We start from the raw sequence: 19,035 nt of genomic DNA on the forward strand, positions 1-19,035 counted from the left end.
AGCGAAACTCTGTCTCAAAAAATAAAAAAATAAATCCCATCTCTATTAAAAGTACAAAAATTAGCCAAATGTAGTGGTGCATGCCCATAATCCCTGCTACTCAGAGGCCGAGGCACAAGAATCAGCAGAGGTTGCAGTGAGCCGAGATCTTGCCACTATATTCCAGCCTGGGCGGCAAAGTGAGACTATGTCTCAAAAAGCAAATTTCAACAACAAAGCTGCTGGTGGCCAGGTGAGGTGGCTTATGCCTATATTCCCAGCACTTTGGGAGGCTGAGGTGGACGAATCAGCTGAGGTCAGGAGTTCAAGATCAGGCTAGCCAACATGGTGAAACCTTGCCTCTACTAAAAATATGAAAATTATCCGGATGTGGTGGTTCGTGCCTGTAATCCCAGCTGCTCAGGAGGCTGAGGCAGGAGAACTGCTTGAACCTGGGAAGCAGAAGTTACGGTTAGCCAAGATTGCACGACTGCACTCCAGCCTGGGCAACAGAGTGAGACTCTGTCTCAAAAATAAATAAATAAATAAACAACAAAGCTGCTGGTTCATATTGTGTAGTTCCCTCAGCATCTTAGCAGAAAACTGAATAAATAGAAGTGTCAGAAAAAAAAAAAAAAAACCCGGAACATGAACATTACTGACTAAAATTAAAAGATGAATTGCTGTTACAAGTACATGTCCTACAGTTTTTTTTTTGTTGTTGTTGTTGTTTTCCTGAGATGGAGGTTCGCTCTTGTTGCCAGGCTGGAGTGCAGTGGCGCAGTCTTGGCTCACCACAACCTCTGCCTCCGAGGTTCAAGTGATTCTCCCGCACCAGCCTCCCAAGTAGCTGGAATTGCAGGCCACCACGTCCACCTAATTTTGTATTTACGGGGTTTCTCCATGTTGGTCAGGCTGATCTTGAACTCCTGACCTCAGGTTATCTGCCCGCCCAGCCTCCCAAAGTGCTGGGATTACAGGCGTGAGCCACCATGCCTGGCCTTTATAGTTATTTTTTAAAGTTCACTTATTATGCCGAGGCGCGGTGGCTCATGCCTGTAATCTCAGCACTTTGGGAGGCCGAGGCAGGCGGATCACAAGGTCAGGAAATCGAGACCATCCTGGCTAACATGGTGAAACCCTGTCTCTACTAAAAAAAAAAAATACAAAAAAATTAGCCCAGCGTGGTGGCAGGCGCCTATAGTCCCAGCTACTCAGGAGGCTGAGGCAGGAGAATGGCGTGAACCTGGGAGGCGGAGCTTGCAGTGAGCCGAGATCGCGCCACTGCACTCCAGCCTGGGCGACAGAGTGAGACTCCGTCTCAAAAAAAAAAAAAAGTTCACTTATCATAAGACAACCATGAAAATACATTAGAGTGACTGACGTTGTTTTAAATGCTAGTGTACTGCTTTTATTGTCTACTTTGTTGATATGCCTCTAAAACCTCGTAATTGCTCTGCTATGTATTTTTCTTTTCTTTGTTTCTTTTTTCTTTTTTTTTTGAGACAGAGTTTCACTCTTGTCTCCCAGGCTTTAAATTGTGTTACTTCTGGCCAGGTGCAAAGGCTCACACCTGTCATGCCAGCACTTTGGGAGGCTGAGTCAGGTGGAACATGAGATCAGGAGATTGAGACCATCCTGGCTAACATGGTGAAACCCCGTCTCTACTAAAAATACAAAAATTACCCGGGCGTGGTGGCACACACCAATAGTCCCATCTACTCAGGAGGCTGAGGCAGGAGAATCATTTGAACCCGGGAAGTGGAGGTTGCAGTGAGCCAAGATCACGCCACTGCACTCCAGCCTGGGCGACAGAGCAAGACTCCATCCCCAAAAAATGCTACTTTCTCCAAACTATGTCTGTTCCTGAGGTTAGGATAGATGGTAGTTACTCCTTTCCCCCTGTGGAGGTGTAAACTTTTTGCCCCTTTTCGTCTTCCAGCGCTCTTCCTTTCCCACCTGATGTTTCTGTTTCCTGGTGTTGAAAATTTTCTCTGTTTCCCTCCCTATTTCTAGCTTTTTATTTTATTTTACTTTATTTAAATTCAAATGGAAGGTGGAGGGGGTGGTATTTATGGGTACTTCTCATAGGCTCTAAAAATGCCTTAACACCATGTGCCTGGGCTTAGAGTTTAGAAGTTTAGCTGTTTTGGCCGGGCGCGGTGGCTCAAGCCTGTAATCCCAGCACTTTGGGAGGCCGAGATGGGCGGATCACGAGGTCAGGAGATCGAGACCATCCCGGCTAACACGGTGAAACCCCGTCTCTACTAAAAAATACAAAAAACTAGCCGAGCGAGGTGGCGGGTGCCTGGAGTCCCAGCTACTTGGGAGGCTGAGGCAGGAGAATGGCGTAAACCCGGGAGGCGGAGCTTGCAGTGAGCTGAGATCCAGCCACCGCACTCCAGCCTGGGCGACAAAGCAAGACTGCGTCTCAAAAAAAAAAAAAAAAGTTTGCTGTTTTTCTTTTCTTTCTTTCTTTTTTTTTTTTGAGGCAGAGTTTCACTCTTGCAGTGTGAAACTCTTGTCTCCCAGGCTGAAGTGCAGTGGTGCGATCCCAGCTCACTGCAACCTCTGCCTCCTGGGTTTAAGTGATTTTCCTGCCTCAGCCTCCTGAATAGTTGGGATTACAGGCATGCACCATCACGCCCGGCTAATTTTGTATTCTTTGTAGAGACAGGGTTTCACCAGATTGGCCAGGCTGGTCTCAAACTCTTGACCTCAGGTGATCCACCCACCTCAGCCTCCCAGAGTACTGGAATTATAGGTTTGAGTCACCGTGCCTGGCCAGAATTTTGCTGTTTTTCTAAACAAGCTTAGAAATGGTTTCTAGCAGGCTGAGCACAGTGGCTCATGCCTATAATGTCAACACTTTGGGACACTGAGGTAAGCAGATCGCAAGGTCAGGAGTTGGAGACCAGCCTGACCAATATGGTGAAACCCCATGTCTATGAAAAATACAAAAATTAGTCCGGTGTCGTGGCGGGTGCCTGTAGTCCCAACTATTCGAGAGGCTGAAGCAGGAGAATCCCTTGAACCCGCGAGGTGGAGGTTGCAGTGAGTTGAGATCATGCCACTGCACTCCAGCTTGGGTGTCAAAGTGAGACTCCATCTCAAAAAAAAAAAAGTTATAAAGAAATTAACTTAACTTTTAATAGGTTTTTTTGTTGTTGTTTTTGTTTTTTGTAAGATGGAGTCTTGCTCTGTCTTCCATATTGGAGTGCAGTGGTGTGATCTCGGCTCACTGCAACCTCTGCCTCCCGAGTTCAAGCAATTCTCCTGCCTCACCCTCCCAAGTAGTTGGGATTACAGGCACGTGCCATCATGCCCAGCTAGTTTTTGTATTTTTGTAGAGACGGGGTTTCATCATGTTGGCCAGGCTGGTCTTGAACTCCTGACCTCATGTGATCCACCTGCCTCGGCCTCCCCAGAGTGCTGGGATTACACGCGTAAGCCACCATGGCCGGCCAATAGTTTTCTTCTATATAGCTATGTTGTTTTGTTTAGTTTGTCTAAACAAACTAAACAATTTCCCTCTGTCGCCCAGGTTGGAATGCAGTGGTATAATCTCAGCTTACTGCAGCCTCTACCTTCCGCATTCAAGCGATTCTCCTGCCTCAGCCTCCTGAGTAGCGAGGATTACAGGCATCCACCACCACACCCAGCTAATTTTTGTACTTTTAGTAGAGATGGGGTTTTGCCATGTTGGCCAGGCTGGTCTTAAACTCCTTGCCTCAAGTGATCTGCCCACCTCAGCCTCCCAAAATGCTGGGATTAGAAGTGTGAGCCACTGTGCCCGGCTGTGTAGCTATGTTTTATGTGTAACTTGGCTTTAAAGAAAATAATTGGGACGGGCACAGTGGCTTGTGCTTGTAATCCCAGCACTTTGGGAGGCCGAGGCGGGCAGATCACAAAGTCAGGAGTTCGAGACCAGCCTGGCCAATATGGTGAAAACCCATCTCTACTAAAAATACAAAAATTACCTGGGCATGTTGGCACACTCCTATAGTCCCAGCTACTTGGGAGGCTGAGGCAGAAGAATCTCTTGAACCCGGGAGGAAGAGCTTGCAGTGAGCCAGAATTGCACCATTGCACTCCAGCCTGGGCAACAGAGCGAGACTCAGTCTCAAACAAATAAAAAGAAAAAGAAAATAATTGGTTTCTCTCTAATATTTTGTAAGGTTATAGAAACTGGCAGATTTTATTTTAATAGAGTCAGTACACAACTGAGTGGTATAATATATTCTTTAAATTTTTATTTATTTATTTTTATTTAGAGATGGGGTCTTGCCCTGTCACTCAGGCTGAAGTGCAGTGGTGCAGTCTTGGATTACTTCGGTCTTGACCTTCTGGGCTCAAGTAGTCTTCTCACCCCAGCCTCCTGAGTAGCTGGTACCACAGGTGCACTCCACCACCCCTGGGTAATTTTTGTATTTTTTGTGGAGACAAGGTCTCGCCGTGTTGCTCAAGCTGGTCTTGAACTCCTAGGCTGAAGCGATCTGCCCACCTCAGCCACCTTGCCCAGCCACTGTTCTTTATTTCTGTCTCCGCTTTCTTTCCATTTAAGTTAGAAAATAATCTTCCTGTCAGTCTGCCTCCATTCCAGTGATGCGCACATAAATGTAACTCTCCTGGTTGGGAAGCTTTCCTCTTTCTGGGTAACTGACATTTCTTATCTTCTTGGGGCTATCATGTGCTAATACCCACAATAACGTCAAAACCTTTCCTGTTATCCCACTGCCCTTACCTGTTGCTTTTGTACTTTTGCTTTACTTTAGCCACACCATGTTACCATATGTGCCTCTTCCAGGCATGGAAGCTACATATAACACCAGCGGCAGTCAAACAAGGTGAGCACATGAGGCTCAGTGCGTGTGCACATGTGTGTGTGTAAGAGAGTGCATGCATAGGTGGCATGGATCATCTGTGGCATGACTTTGATCTCTTGTCCTTGTAAACCTGATCTGTGTCTCTCAGATAAACATCTCTGAGATTGAAATATGTTCTATTACAAGCAGCAACTAGGAATTTGTAATCAATACCATTTGTTAAAAAAAAAAAAAATTGAAAATCACTAACCAGCTTATTGTACCAGAAGTCACCTCTCAAGCTACTTCATGTTTTATAGCCAACTTCAGTCCCTGGACAGGGTTGATCTCATCTGAGCGCTGTTCATTTGTGTGGTTTACCAGATACCTTCCTCACCCAAAACTTCTGTTCCTTTTTACAGTTTTCCTTATAAAACTCCATAGCAATAAAATGGATGACACATTCTTGTAATTTTTTTTACATACGTGGTATAGGCTATGTCTGGAAGTGACTAGAAAGCAGGTTGACTGAATATATCATTCCTGGAAAGAAAGAAAAAGTATTGAGGCCTAGATGTTAAGAAGTTGAGGCTGGGTGTGGTGGCTCATGCCTGTAATCCCAGCACTTTGGGAGACCTGGGCAGGCGGATCACCTAAGGTCAGGAGATTGAGACCATCCTGACCAACATGGAGAAACTCTGTCTCTACTAAAAGTACAGAATTAGCTAGGAGTGATGGCACATGCCTGTAATCTCAGCTACTTGTGGGTGCTGAGGCAGGAGAATCGCTTGAACCTGGGAGGCAGAGACTGGCTGCATTGAGCCAAGATTGCACCATTGCATTCCAACCTGGGCAACAAGAGCAAAGCTCCGCCTCAAAAAAAAAAAAAAAGAAGAAGTTGAATGTGCTGGAAGTAGAAAGGGAACCCCTCTCATATCTATCTTCTCTTTCTCTTCATGGTGCTAGGCTGGAGCCTCCATTCCCTGCCTTGGTACCAAAGTCTTGCTTGGTAGCAGAATCAGCTGTCAGCAAGCTCCTGCTTTCAGCCTCTGAGTTCCAGGTTCCTGGATTGGATGAGCTGGATGGTGTGAAAGCAGCATGCCCCTGCCCACAGAGCAGCCCTCCAGAACAGAAAGAGGTAAGTGTAAAGTGCTGGTGGGGTCAGGTGATGGTGGCCATTGTCAACTCACATCACATGGTAACTACAGACTGGCCTCTGAGTATCTTTACATACCACCTTTAGTGTCAGCCAAGTCCTGGAGAGTACTAAGCCAGGAGTTTTTCTCTTCGCCAATAAAGGACACAGTGGACTTTTAATCTGCACTGTTTTCTAGATACTTTTTTCTTGCCAACAGCATGTAACTGTTTAGAGAATTGGACCAAAGAGCTGCTTTATGCATTCAAAGAGATGAGTGGATGGTGATGATGTTCAATTTTGCAACGTCTGTTGTCTTCGATAGTTGCAAACTTTCATGTTGACAGTTCAATATCTGAACTGAATGTACGATTCTTGTTTTGATGATATGAGGGGAGTAGTTGCTTAAAACACAGCAGGGACCGGGCACAGTGGCTCACGCCTGTAATCTCAGCACTTTGGGAGGCTGAGGTGGGTGGATCGCTTGAGTCCAGGAGTTCAATAGAAGCCTGGGCAACCTGGCGAAACCGTGTCTCTACAAAAAATACAAAAATTAGCTGACCGTGGTGGTGCACACTTGTAGTCCCAGTTACTTGGGAGGCTGAGGAGGGAGAATTGCTTGAGCCCAGGAGGTGGAGGTTGCAGCAATGAGCCCCGATTGCATCACTGCACTCCAGCCTAAGTGACAGAGTGAAGTCCTGTCTTAAAAAAAAAAAAAAGGCTGGGCGCGGTGGCTCAAGCCTGTAATCCCAGCACTTTGGGAGGCCGAGACGGGCGGATCACGAGGTCAGGAGATCGAGACCATCCTGGCTAACCCAGTGAAACCCCGTCTCTACTAAAAAATACAAAAAAAAAAAACTAGCCGGGCGAGGTGGCGGGCGCCTGTAGTCCCAGCTACTCGGGAGGCTGACGCAGGAGAATGGCGTAAACCCGGGAGGTGGAACTTGCAGTGAGCTGAGATCCGGCCACTGCACTCCAGCCTGGGCGACAGACCGAGACTCCATCTCAAAAAAAAAAAAAAAGAAAAAGGCCGGACACAGTGGCTCGTGCCTGTGATCCCAACACTTTGGGAGGCTGAGGTGGGTGGATCACCTGGGGTCAGGAGTTCAAGACCAACCTGGCCAGCATGGTGAAACCCCATCTCTACTAAAATTACAAAAATTAGCCAAATGTGGTGGCACATGCCTGTAATCCCAGCTACTCTGGAGGCTGAGGCAGTAGAATCACTTGAACCCAGGAGATGGAGGTTGTAGTGAGCCTGGATTGTGCCACTGCACTCCAGCCTGGGCGACAGAGTGAGACTCTGTCTCAAAAAATAAATAAGGCCAGATGTGGTGGCTCACATCTGTAATCCTAGCACTTTGGGAGGCCGAGGTGGGCAGATCACCTGAGGTTGGGAGTTTGAGACCAGCCTGACCAACATGGAGAAGCCCTGTCTCTACGAAAAATAAAAAATTAGCTGGGCGCAGTGGCGCATTCCTGTAATTCCAGCTACTCAGGAGGCTGAGGCAGGAGAATCACTTGAACCCAGGAGTCAGAGGTTGCAGTGAACCAAGACCATGCCATTGCACTTCAGCCTGGCAACAAGAGCAAAATTCTTGTCTTAAAAAATAAATAGTAGGCCGGGCGCGGTGGCTCAAGCCTGTAATCCCAGCACTTTGGGAGGCCGAGACGGGCGGATCACGAGGTCAGGAGATCGAGACCATCCTGGCTAACCTGGTGAAACCCTGTCTCTAGTAAAAAATACAAAAAAATAGCCGGGCGAGGTGGCGGGCGCCTGTAGTCCCAGCTACTCGGGAGGCTGAGGCAGGAGAATGGCATAAACCCGGGAGGCGGAGCTTGCAGTGAGCCGAGATCCGGCCACTGCACTCCAGTCTCGGCGACAGAGCAAGACTCCGTCTCAAAAAAAAAATAAATAAATAGTAAAATTAAAAACCAGCAGGAATAGGAGTGGGAGCTTTGTCATAAACTACTTACTAGAATCATCTCTAAAGTGAGGTAGCAGTGTCTTTAAGTGCCAAGCCAAGGGACTTTATATTTTAAAATGTCTTACAGTATGCCAGGGGTGATGGCGTGCGCCTATAGTCCTAGCTACCACAGAGGCTGAGGCAAAAGGATCACTTGAGCCCAGGAGTTCCTGAGCAGCCTGAGCAATATAGCAAGACCCCATCTAAAAGTAAACATTGCCAGTTATGGTGGCTTATACTGGTAAACCCAGTGCTTTGGGAGGCCAAGGCAGGATGATCATTTGAGTTCAGGAGTTCAAGGCTGCAGTGAGCTATGATTGCACCACTGGGCCACAGAGTGAGACCTTGTCTCAAAAAATACATAAATAAATAAAATGTCTTACAACGTGACCATCTTTCTTCTTAATCCTTAAAAATAGGCTGAGCCAGAGAAGAGGCCAAAGAAAGTCTCACAGATTCGCATCCGGAAAACCATTCCTAGACCAGATCCTAATCTTACCCCCATGGGCCTTCCTCGACCCAAAAGGTGAGCTCCTTCTCTATTACAAGGTAGGTTCACTTTTTTGGAAAATTGTTTGTCATAATATAATTACCCTTTAAATGGTCCTACACTCTGAGAGCCATTTAATACATTTCTAGGAATTTACCCTAAAGAATTAATTAGTACTGTCACTACATATTTATATGCAAGGACATTTTAATATATTGCGTACATAATCTTTTTTTTTTTTTTTTTTTTTTTTTTTTTTTTGAGACGGAGTCTCACGCTGTTGCCCAGGCTGGAGTGCAGTGGCGCGATCTAGGCTCACTGCAAGCTCCGCCTCCCGGGTTCCCGCCATTCTCCTGCCTCAGCCTCCTGAGTAGCTGGGACTACAGGCGCCCGCCACCGCGCCCGGCTAATTTTTTGTATTTTTAGTAGAGACGGGGTTTCACTGTGGTCTCGATCTCCTGACCTTGTGATCCGCCCGCCTCGGCCTCCCAAAGTGCTGGGATTACAGGCTTGAGCCACCGCGCCCGGCCTTGCGTACATAATCTTAATCCTCCAGTGTTGCAATGAGGAACCTGTGTTAGGTTGTAGCATTGATCCTGGCACATGTGGTTTCTGTCTGTCACAGGATTTACCCAACCCCAGAGCTCAAGCTCCTAAATACTCTGCACTAAACTGGAAAAGGACCCAAAAGTCCTGAGTTGAGTTTTTCTTAAAAAAGATCTCCAGACTTATATTTTCTTCTCATCAATTTTGCTCCTTCATTTCTTATCAGCAAATGGAAGCCTAACAGAGGTCTCTCAGGAACTTCCCTGTAAAATATGAATAAGAATTCCCAACACTTAAGATTTCTATACAAGGCCGGGCGTGATGGCTCATGCCTGTAATCCCAGCGCTTTGGGAGGCCGAGGCGGGTGGATCACAAGGTCAGGAGTTTGAGACCAGCCTGACTAACATGGAGAAACCCATCTCTACTAAAAATGCAAAATAAGCTGGGTGTGGTGGCATGCACCAGTAATCTCAGCTACTCAGGAGGCTGAGGCAGGAGAATTGCTTGAACTCGGGAGGTGGAGGTTGCGGTGAGCCAAGATCGTGCCGTTGCACTCCAGCCTAGGCAACAAGAGTGAAACTCCGTCTCAAAAAAAACCAAAAAGAAGATTTCTATACAGTGTAATTGAGAAAAGAATGTGTACTACTTCATCCATTATAGTGCTTCACACAACACGAATAAAATAAATAATCATTTGTTAGGATCATGATTGATGTTCCACTTCTGCACCATAATCTTTATCTTAATATGTTGTATTTTTGTCTTAATGGTTCTTTTGTTGACCTATTGTATGTCTTTTCAAGAGAAATTTTAAAAATATTTCAGATATCCCGAGATCCGAGATCGAGTAGTATTTATTACTCAAATGAAAAAGAATTCATTATCAGTTGTATTCTCTCTTGCATTTGTATGTCTGAAGAACCTTGTTTACATAAATAAGTAGTTGGGAGAGGAAGGAGTTTTAATACAGTAAAGTCATTCAATTATTTCCACTTCTTTCAAGTTATATGCCAGAAAATCACAGTGATCTAGCATTATATTTAATGAAAACAAAAGATTGAAAAGCACTCAGTCATAAAGGTTCTGTTACCCAGTTATTAGTGGCAGTTACTGTCTCAGTGTCTGAACAGACCAAGAAAGGTCCAGTAAATGTCAAATGCCAGATCCTCTTTCACTTAGAGGTACTTTATTCATTCCAGTATACTGAAAGAGGGTTGAGAAAAATAAAATTTTTAATAAATCTTTGCCTAAACATAGGATGTCTTTTGATAAAATGCTTTTAATCAAATGTACTTTTGTAAAAAAAGAAAAAAACCCTTGAAGCTGCAGATTTTAGTACACTGAGTTTATGGAAGAGCCTGGGCATATAATTTAATTGGTGGAAGCAATTTATTATTTAAGCCCATCAAGCAAATCATTCTTCCTGACTTTTCTGTTTTCCAATTCAAGTAAATAAGTTAATTTTTGGCCGGGCGCGGTGGCTCACGCCTGTAATCCCAGCACTTTGGGAGGCCGAGGTGGGCGGATCACGAGGTCAGGAGATCGAGACCATCCTGGCTAACACGGTGAAACCCCGTCTCTACTAAAAATACAAAAAACTAGCCGGGCGTGGTGGCAGCGCCTGTAGTCCCAGCTACTCGGGAGGCTGAGGCAGGAGAATGGCGTGAACCCGGGAGGCGGAGCTTGCAGTGAGCTGAGATCCGGCCACTGCACTCCAGCCTGGGCGACAGAGCGAGACTCCGTCTCAAAAAAAAAAAAAAAAAAAAAAAGTTAATTTATCCTTTTAAGAAAATGATATAGGCCGGGTGCGGTGGCTCAAGCCTGTAATCCCAGCACTTTGGGAAGCTGAGACAGGCGGATCACGAGGTCAGGAGATCGAGACCATCCTGGCTAACACGGTGAAACCCCATCTCTACTAAAAAAAAATACAAAAAACTAGCCAGGTGAGGTGGCGGGCGCCTGTAGTCCCAGCTACTTGGGAGGCTGAGGCAGGAGAATGATGTGAACCCGGGAGGCAGAGCTTGCAGTGAGCTGAGATCTGGCCACTGCACTCCAGCCTGGGCAACAGAGCGAGACTCCGTCTCAAAAAAAGAGAAAAAAAGGCCGGGCGCGGTGGCTCAAGCCTGTAATCCCAGCACTTTGGGAGGCCGAGACGGGTGGATCACGAGGTCAGGAGATCGAGACCATCCTGGCTAACCCGGTGAAACCCCGTCTCTACTAAAAAATACAAAAAACTAGCCGGGCGAGGTGGCGGGCGCCTGTAGTCCCAGCTACTCGGGAGGCTGAGGCAGGAGAATGGCGTAAACCCGGGAGGCGGAGCTTGCAGTGAGCTGAGATCCGGCCACTGCACTCCAGCCCGGGTGACAGAGCGAGACTCCGTCTCAAAAAAAAAAAAAAAAAAAAGGAAATGATATAAAACACCGAGAAATAAATTATGGAGTACAAATGGTAAGGTATTTTTCTAAAAGTCTTAAAGTCATAATTTATCCATTTTAATAATGCAGGTTGACTATCTCTTATTCAAATTATTGGGACCAAAAATGTTTCAGACTTCACATTTTTTCAGATTTTGGAATATTTGCATTATACTTACCAGCATCCCTCATCTGAAAATCCCAAATGCTCCAGTGAGCATTCCCTTTGAACGTGACCTTTGAGCATCATGTTGGCGCTCAGAAAGTTTCAGATGTTGGAGCATTTCAGATTTTGTATTTTCAGGTTATGGATGCTCTTAATAACCCAATAGTGCCAACCTGTGCATTACTAAAACAACATGATGCCAGGAGCGGTGGCTCATGCCTGTAATCCCAACACTTTGGGAGGCTGGGGTGGGTGGATCATTTGAGGTCGGAAGTTTGACACCAGCCTGGCCAACATGGTGAAACCCCATCTCGACTAAAAATACAAAAATTAGCCAGGCGGTAGTGGCACGCGCCTGTATTCCCAGCTACTCAGGAGGCTGAGGCAGGAGAGTCACTTGAACCCGGGAGGCGGAGGTTGCAGTGAGCTGAGGTCACAGCACTGCACTCCAGCCTGGACTGGGGTCTCAAAAAAGCATTTCTCATTACTGAATTTATAATAAAGCATTGTGAATTTTGAAGTGAGGAATATGGTAGAAAGCATGATAATTGCTTTAGTAAATGTGTATGCATACATGAATTAAACTCTAGTATTAGACTTTTAAGAATGATTCACAATTATTGTAAAAATCAGAACTAAATCTATTAATTTATATAAGTCTCAATGATTGCTCTTTTTTTTTTTTTTTTTTTTTTTTTTTGAGATACAGTTTTGCTCTTGTTGCCCAGGCTGGAGTGAGCCACCAAGCCCAGCCTGCTTTTATATTTAATATAAGAGAAAAGTATATTGGACAAACCAATTGGCAGGGCAGTTTATCACATATATTTTGATTTTTTTTTTTTTTTTTTTTTTTTTTTGAGACGGAGTCTCGCTCTGTGGCCCGGGCTGGAGTGCAGTGGCCGGATCTCAGCTCACTGCAAGTTCTGCCTCCTGGGTTTACGCCATTCTCCTGCGTCAGCCTCCCGAGTAGCTGGGACTACAGGCGCCCGCCACCTTGCCCGGCTAGTTTTTTTTTGTATTTTTTAGTAGAGACGGGGTTTCACCGTGTTAGCCAGGATGGTCTCGATCTCCTGACCTCGTGATCCGCCCGTCTCGGCCTCCCAAAGTGCTGGGATTACAGGCTTGAGCCACCGCGCCCGGCCTTGATATTGTTAATGGGAATAGAAGTTATAACATCTGGCTGGGCATGAATAGCTCATGCCTGTAATCCCAGCACTTTGGGCAGCACTTAGAGAGGCCAAGGCGGGTATATCACCTGAGGTCAGGAGTTCGAGACCAGCCTGGCCAACATGGTGAAACCCCGTCTCTACTAAAAATACAAAAATTAGCTGGGCGTGGTAGCAGGCACCTGTAATCCCAGCTACTCATGAGGCTGAGGCAGGAGAATCGCTTGAACCCAGGAGGTGGAGGTTGCAGTGAGCCATGATTGAGCCACTCTGTCTCAAAAAAAAAAAAATTACAACATCTTATAGGATCAGATCAGAAGGGACTGACTACTTGAATTAAATATTTATAGTATGAATTGATAAAAGTTCATGCGTTAACCCAAGGAAATTACTTAAATTTTTTCTGTGGGTTTTGTGCACTTCAAGTATTTGATAGTCCCAGTAAAACATTTATATATATAGATAGATACAGTTTGTTTGTTTTGTGACAAGGTCTCGCTCTGTCGCCCAGGCTGGAGTGTAGAGGCATGATCATGGCTCACTGCAGCTTCAACTTCCTGGGCTCAGGTAATCCTCCTACCTCAGCCTCGTGAGTAGCTGGGACTACAGGCGTGTGCTACCATGCCCAGCTAATTTTTGTATTTCTAGTAGAGATGGGATTTTGCCATGTTCCCCAGGCTGGTCTTGAACTCCCAGGCTCAAGTGATCTGGCCACCTCCACCTCCCAAAGTGCTCAGATTACTGGTGTCAGCCATTGTGCCCATCCCATGAATATGTTGAGTGGAACTTTTCTAAGTGATGACATATTGTTGATAAGAAGTGAGAATAGCTAGAAAAAATTTTGTATATAATTAAATATATGAACAAGCTATTTTCAGTGTTTGAAGCTCTCTTTCCTAAATAAGGTCTTTTTCTTAAGTAGACATTATTTGATGATAATCGAGGTGAACAAAGCAAAGTCACTCTGACAACTCCTTTCCATGAGATAGCCAAAATCAAGTGTGTTAACACTGGCCCAAATACTCAATTTCTTCTTCTTTTTTTTTTTTTTTTTTTTTTTTGAGACAGAGTATCACTGTGTTGCCCAGGCTGGAGTGTAGTGGTGCAATTTTGGCTCACTGCAACCTCCACTTCCCAGGTTCCAGCGATTCTCATGCCTCAGCCTCCCGAGTAGCTGGGATTACAGGCACCTGCCACCACACCTGGCTAATTTTTTTTTTTTTTTTTTTTTTTTGAGACAGAGTTTCGCCCTTGTTGCCCAGTCTAAAGTGCAATGGCATGATCTCGGCTCACTGCAACCTCTGCCTCCCAGGTACAAGCGATTCTTCTGCCTCAGCTGCCTGAGTAGCTGGTATTACAGGCACATGCCACCACACCCAGCTAATTTTTGTATTTTTAGTAGAGACAAGGTTTCACTGTGTTGGCCAAGTTGGTCTGGAACTCCTGACCTCATATGATCTGCCTGCCTTGGCCTCCCAAAGTTCTGGGATTACAGGCATGAGCCACTGTGCTCGGCCCCAAATACCCAATCTCTAAAGGCACTGTTCTCTCTTAACTGAATAATGTGTAGTAAAGGAAAAGAAAAGCCCAAGACAAGTTTATGGTGATTTCATTAATCACTGGAAAGGGCTTAGCAAAATGAGTGATTTGATTGATGTATCAAAGTAGAATTCAGGATGGATAGGAGCTGTTCTGAGAGAATTTGTGGGAACAGAGAGACCTGCAAGAGCAATTCAGGACACTTCTCAGGTGTATCACTTTTAGAATAAATCAGAGATTGAGCCAGGCATGGTAGTTCACACCTGTAATCCCAACACTTTGGGTGGCCAAGGTGGAAGGATCACTTGAGCCCAGGAGGCTAAGAGCAGCCTGGGCAACATAGTAAGACCACATTTCTACAAAAATTAATAATAAGGCCAGGCGTGTTGGCTCATGTCTGTAATCCCAGCACTTTGGGAGGCCGAGGTGGATAGATCATGAGGTCAGTAGTTCAAGACCAGCCTGGCCAACATGGTGAAACCCCATATCTACTAAAAATACAAAATTAGCCAGGCATGGTGGCATACACCTGTAATCCCAGCTACTTGGGAGGCTGAGGCCAAAGAATCGCTTGAACCCAAAAGGCAGAGGTTGCAGTGAGCTGAGATTACACCACTGCACTCCAACCTGGGCAACAGAGCAAGACTCCATCTAAAAAAAGAAAAAAAAATTAATAATAATAATGAAAGACAAAATAGAAATTAAAGATTGAGTGGTTGATTCCCCTACAGCTGGGTTCTCATGTACTCTGTGGAAAGTCTTTAGGTACACTAATGTAAAGACCACTGGTTTAACGTATTTAGTAGCAACCTAATTTAGCTCTTAGGATTTTTACCTTAGTTTATGTATTGGTTCAGGTCCAATCAGGAGACAGAAATCACACAGTATTTTAAACAGGGGAAGTTTATTATAAAGCATTAAACTATGACAGGGAGTAACCTTAAATGTAAAGACAATCCTGAAGGGTACACTTGGGCTAAGGGAGAGTACCCTAGGAAGGGCAAACTTGGAAGGGGCACCACCTCCCTGGAGTTGAAACTTGGTTGGAGAAGGTGAGGTTGCAGCCCATTAGATGGCTGGGTTGCAGAGGCCAGAGCTGGGCAAGCAGGAAATAACAACCACCTTCTGGAGCACAGACAAGGCTGCTGCAGAGGGAGGTGCGGCACTGCTCTGATGCAAGGCCTCGAGCATGTGGTTTCTGCTTCAGGAGAGCAACAGGAAATGACCGTCAGGAAGTCAGGTTACCATTGAGGGCATAAGGCCTGGAGTGCCCTATCCGTGTTGGGAAGCCTGCAGCAAAGTGGTCGCCAAGCTAAGGCTGCAAGGTCACTGAGGGACCTTGGCCGCACCTGGCCGCACCACTAGGGCAGAGAAGGCCCAAAACATCCCAACATACATTAATCACTGATGGCCCATGCTGCAGGAGCAAGAAAAAAAGCTCACCAAACCAGAAAGAGAAGCTCCCTTCCACCTGCATTGTTCCTCCAACACCTTGTGACAAAGGTTAGTAGCATCATACTCACTGCAAAAGAGAAATGCTTAAAGGGCCTAGGATTCCGTTATCACAGAGCGGGTACTGAAGGGAAAATTTTGAGCTGAAAAGCAATAATTTAATCATTGGCATATAGTCAACAGTAAAATTTTGATACATTATTCGCTTGACAAAGAGCTGTTCTTTTTTTTTTTTTTTTTTTTTTGTAGTAGAGGTGGGGTTTCACCATGTTGGCCAGGATGGTCTCAATCTCTTGACCTCATGATCCTTCTATCTTGGCCTCCCAAAGTGCTGGGATTACAGACGTGAGCCACCACGCCCGGCCTAATTTTATATTCTTAATAGAGACAGGGTTTTACCATGTTGGTCAGGCTGGTCTTGAACTCCTGACCTCAAGTCATCCACCCCGCCCAAAACATGTTTAAAAGTTGATTCTGGCCAGGTATGGTGGCTCAAGCCTGTAATCCTAGCACTTTGGGAGGCTGAAACGGGTGGGTCACTTGAGGTCAGGAGTTTGAAACCAGCTGGCCAGGCACGGTGGCTCACGCCTGTTCCCCAGGCTGCAGTGCAGTGGCATGATCTCGGCTCATCGCAGCCTCCACCTACCAAGTTCAAGCAATTCTCCTCCCTCAGCCTCCAGAGTAGCTGGGATTATAGGTGTGTACTACCACATTGGCTAATTTTTATATTTTTAGTAGAGACAGGGTTTCACCATGTTGGCCAGGCTGGTCTCAAACTCCTGGACTCAAGTGATTTGCCCACCCTTGGCCTTTCAAAGTGCTAGGATTACAGGCGTGAGCCACTGTGCCTGGCCTATAGTATGTTTTATATGTTTAAAGAAATACAAGTGGGTTGAAAATATGAATAATGAAGCAAGATATACTTGAAAATAACCAACTACATTTAAAGTAGAACTGTACAGAATTTCTAAAAATGTAAAATTGAGTAATCAAAATAAAACTTTAATAAATGCGTTAACAGCAAGTTAAATAGAGCTAAATAGTGTTAACGAACAGGAGCACAACAGAACAGAATTTTCACAATGAAGTACAGAAACAAAAATATGATCAAGGGAGAGGAAGAGGTAAGAAGAGAGAATTGAAGGAGGATGTGGAGCAACAGACACTCTCAATCACTGCTGGTGGGAATGCAAAATGGTTTATAGCCTCTTTGGAAGACAGTTTGGCAATTCCCGTGCAGAACTAAATGTACATACCATACCATACAGCAGCTGCACTCCTTGGTATTTACCCAAATGAGTTGAAAACATTTCACACAAAATCTGTACATAAATGTTCATGGCAGCTTTATTCAGAATTTCTAAAACTTGGAAGCAACCAAGATGTCCGTCAGTAGGTGAATGAATAAACTGTCTGGACAGTGGAATATTACTCAGTACTAAAAAGGAATTAGCTATCAAGCCATGAAATGATATGGAGGAATCTGAAACGCATACTGCTGAGCGAAAGAAGCCAATCTGAATAAACTATGTACTGTATGAGTTCAACTCTGTGACATTCTGGAAAAGGCAAAACCATGGAGACAGAAGTCACCAAGGGTTGAGGGGAAGGAAGGGATGACTAGGTGGCGCACCGAGGGTGTGTAGGGCAGTGAAAACTGTTATGTGTGTTACTGTAATGGGGGATACATGGCATTATGTGTTTGTCAAAACTCATAGAAAACAACAAGGGTGAGCTCCAACATAAACTGGACTTTGGGGTGGTAATAATGTATCAATATATGTTCATTGTATAACAGTTGTACACTCTGGAAGGCTATCCATGTGTGAAGGCAGGGGCTATATGGGAACTGTCTACTTTCTGTTCAGTCTTTCTGTGAACATAAAACTACTGTAAAAAAATAAAGTATAAAAAAAAGGTGACCACGCATGGTGGCTCACGCCTGTAATCCAGCACTTTGGGAAGCCAAGGTGGGAGGAATGCTTGAGCCCAGGAGTTCAAGGCCAGCCTGGGCAGCATGTCTCTACAAAAATAAAAGTAAAACTAACCAGGCGTGGTGGCACACTCCTATAGTCCCAGCTATTTAGGACGCTGAGGTGGAAGGATCACTGAGTCTAGGATTTTAAGGCTGCAGTGAACTATCATCAAACCACTGATCTCCAATTTGGGCAAGAGAGCGAGACTGTCTCCCCATGCCCAACTGTCTCCGACAAAAAACAAGATAACATATAACCCACAGAACTGGAGAAAATATTTGCAAATCACACATCTAATAAGGGTCTGGTATCCACAAGCAATAAAGAACTCTTACAGTTCAACAACCAAAAGACAATAACCATATTTTTTAAATGGACAAAGTATTTCAATAGACATTTCTCCCAAGAAGATAGACAAATGACCCACAAGCATTTGAAAAGATGCTGTTGACATCATGAGTCATCAGGGAACTGCAAATCAAAACCGTAGTGAAACACCACTTCCCACCCACTAGGATGAGAAGAAAAAATAAAACAGAAAATAAGTGTAGTAAGGGTGTGGAGAAACTCAAACCCTTATACACATCTCATGGGAATGTAAAATGTTCCTGAAAAAATTGGTTACCGTATGACCCAACAATTCTTCTAGGTATGTACCCAAAAGAATTGAAAACATGCCAGGCATGGTGGCTCACGCCTGTAATCCCAGCACTTTGGGAGCCTGAGGTGGTCAGATCATCTGAGGTCAGGAGTTCGAGACCAGCCTGGCCAATATGGTGAAACCCTATCTCCACTAAAAATACAAAAATTAGCCAGGAGTGGTGGTGCTTGCCTGTAACCCCAGCTACTCGGGAGGCTGAGGCAGGATAATTGCCTTAACGCAGGAGGTGGAGGTTGCCATGAGCTAAGATTGCACTCCTGCACTGCAGCCTGGGTGACAGAGCAAGACTCTGTCTCAAAAAAAAAAAAAAGTAATTGAAAACATACATTCACCAAAAACTTGTGCATGAATGTTCACAGCAACATTATTCGTAGTAGCTAAAAAGTGGAAACCAAATGTTCATCAGTTGATAAATGGATAAAGAAAAGATGGTATATCCATAGATGGAGTATTATTCAGCCAGGAAAAGGAACAAAGTACTGATACATGCTACAACAGTGGTTAACTATGAAAACAGCACATTCGGCCGGGCGCGGTGGCTCAAGCCTGTAATCCCAGCACTTTGGGAGGCCAAGGTGGGTGGATCACGAGGTCAGGAGATCGAGACCATCCTGGCTAACACGGTGAAACCCCGTCTCTACTAAAAATACAAAAAACTAGCCAGGCGTGGTGGCGGGCGCCTGTAGTCCCAGCTACTCGGAGGCTGAGGCAGGAGAATGGCGTGAACCCGGGAGGTGG

At 45.2% G+C, this 19,035-nt stretch overlaps 1 protein-coding gene across 10 annotated transcripts in view; it reads left to right on the top strand.

Annotated features, from left to right (window-relative positions):
- The window catches only part of PRR14L (proline rich 14 like), a 72,166-nt gene that overhangs the window by 40,918 nt on the left and 12,213 nt on the right, over positions 1-19,035 (top strand). For 7 of the 10 annotated variants that reach the window (XM_045363761.3, XM_015457290.4, XM_005567523.5 and 4 more), the window contains 3 exons: positions 4,755-4,826; positions 5,751-5,922; positions 8,306-8,412. In XM_045363761.3, coding sequence (XP_045219696.2) covers positions 4,755-4,826; positions 5,751-5,922; positions 8,306-8,412 — 351 coding nt within the window. Of the gene's footprint in view, positions 1-4,754; positions 4,827-5,750; positions 5,923-8,305; positions 8,436-9,148; positions 9,316-19,035 lie in introns of those variants that run through there. The other 3 variants (XM_045363763.3, XR_012418811.1, XM_005567525.5) reach the window with 3 other exon arrangements.

The sequence above is a fragment of the Macaca fascicularis genome, chromosome 10, assembly GCF_037993035.2.
Source record: "Macaca fascicularis isolate 582-1 chromosome 10, T2T-MFA8v1.1".
NCBI lineage: Eukaryota > Metazoa > Chordata > Mammalia > Primates > Cercopithecidae > Macaca > Macaca fascicularis.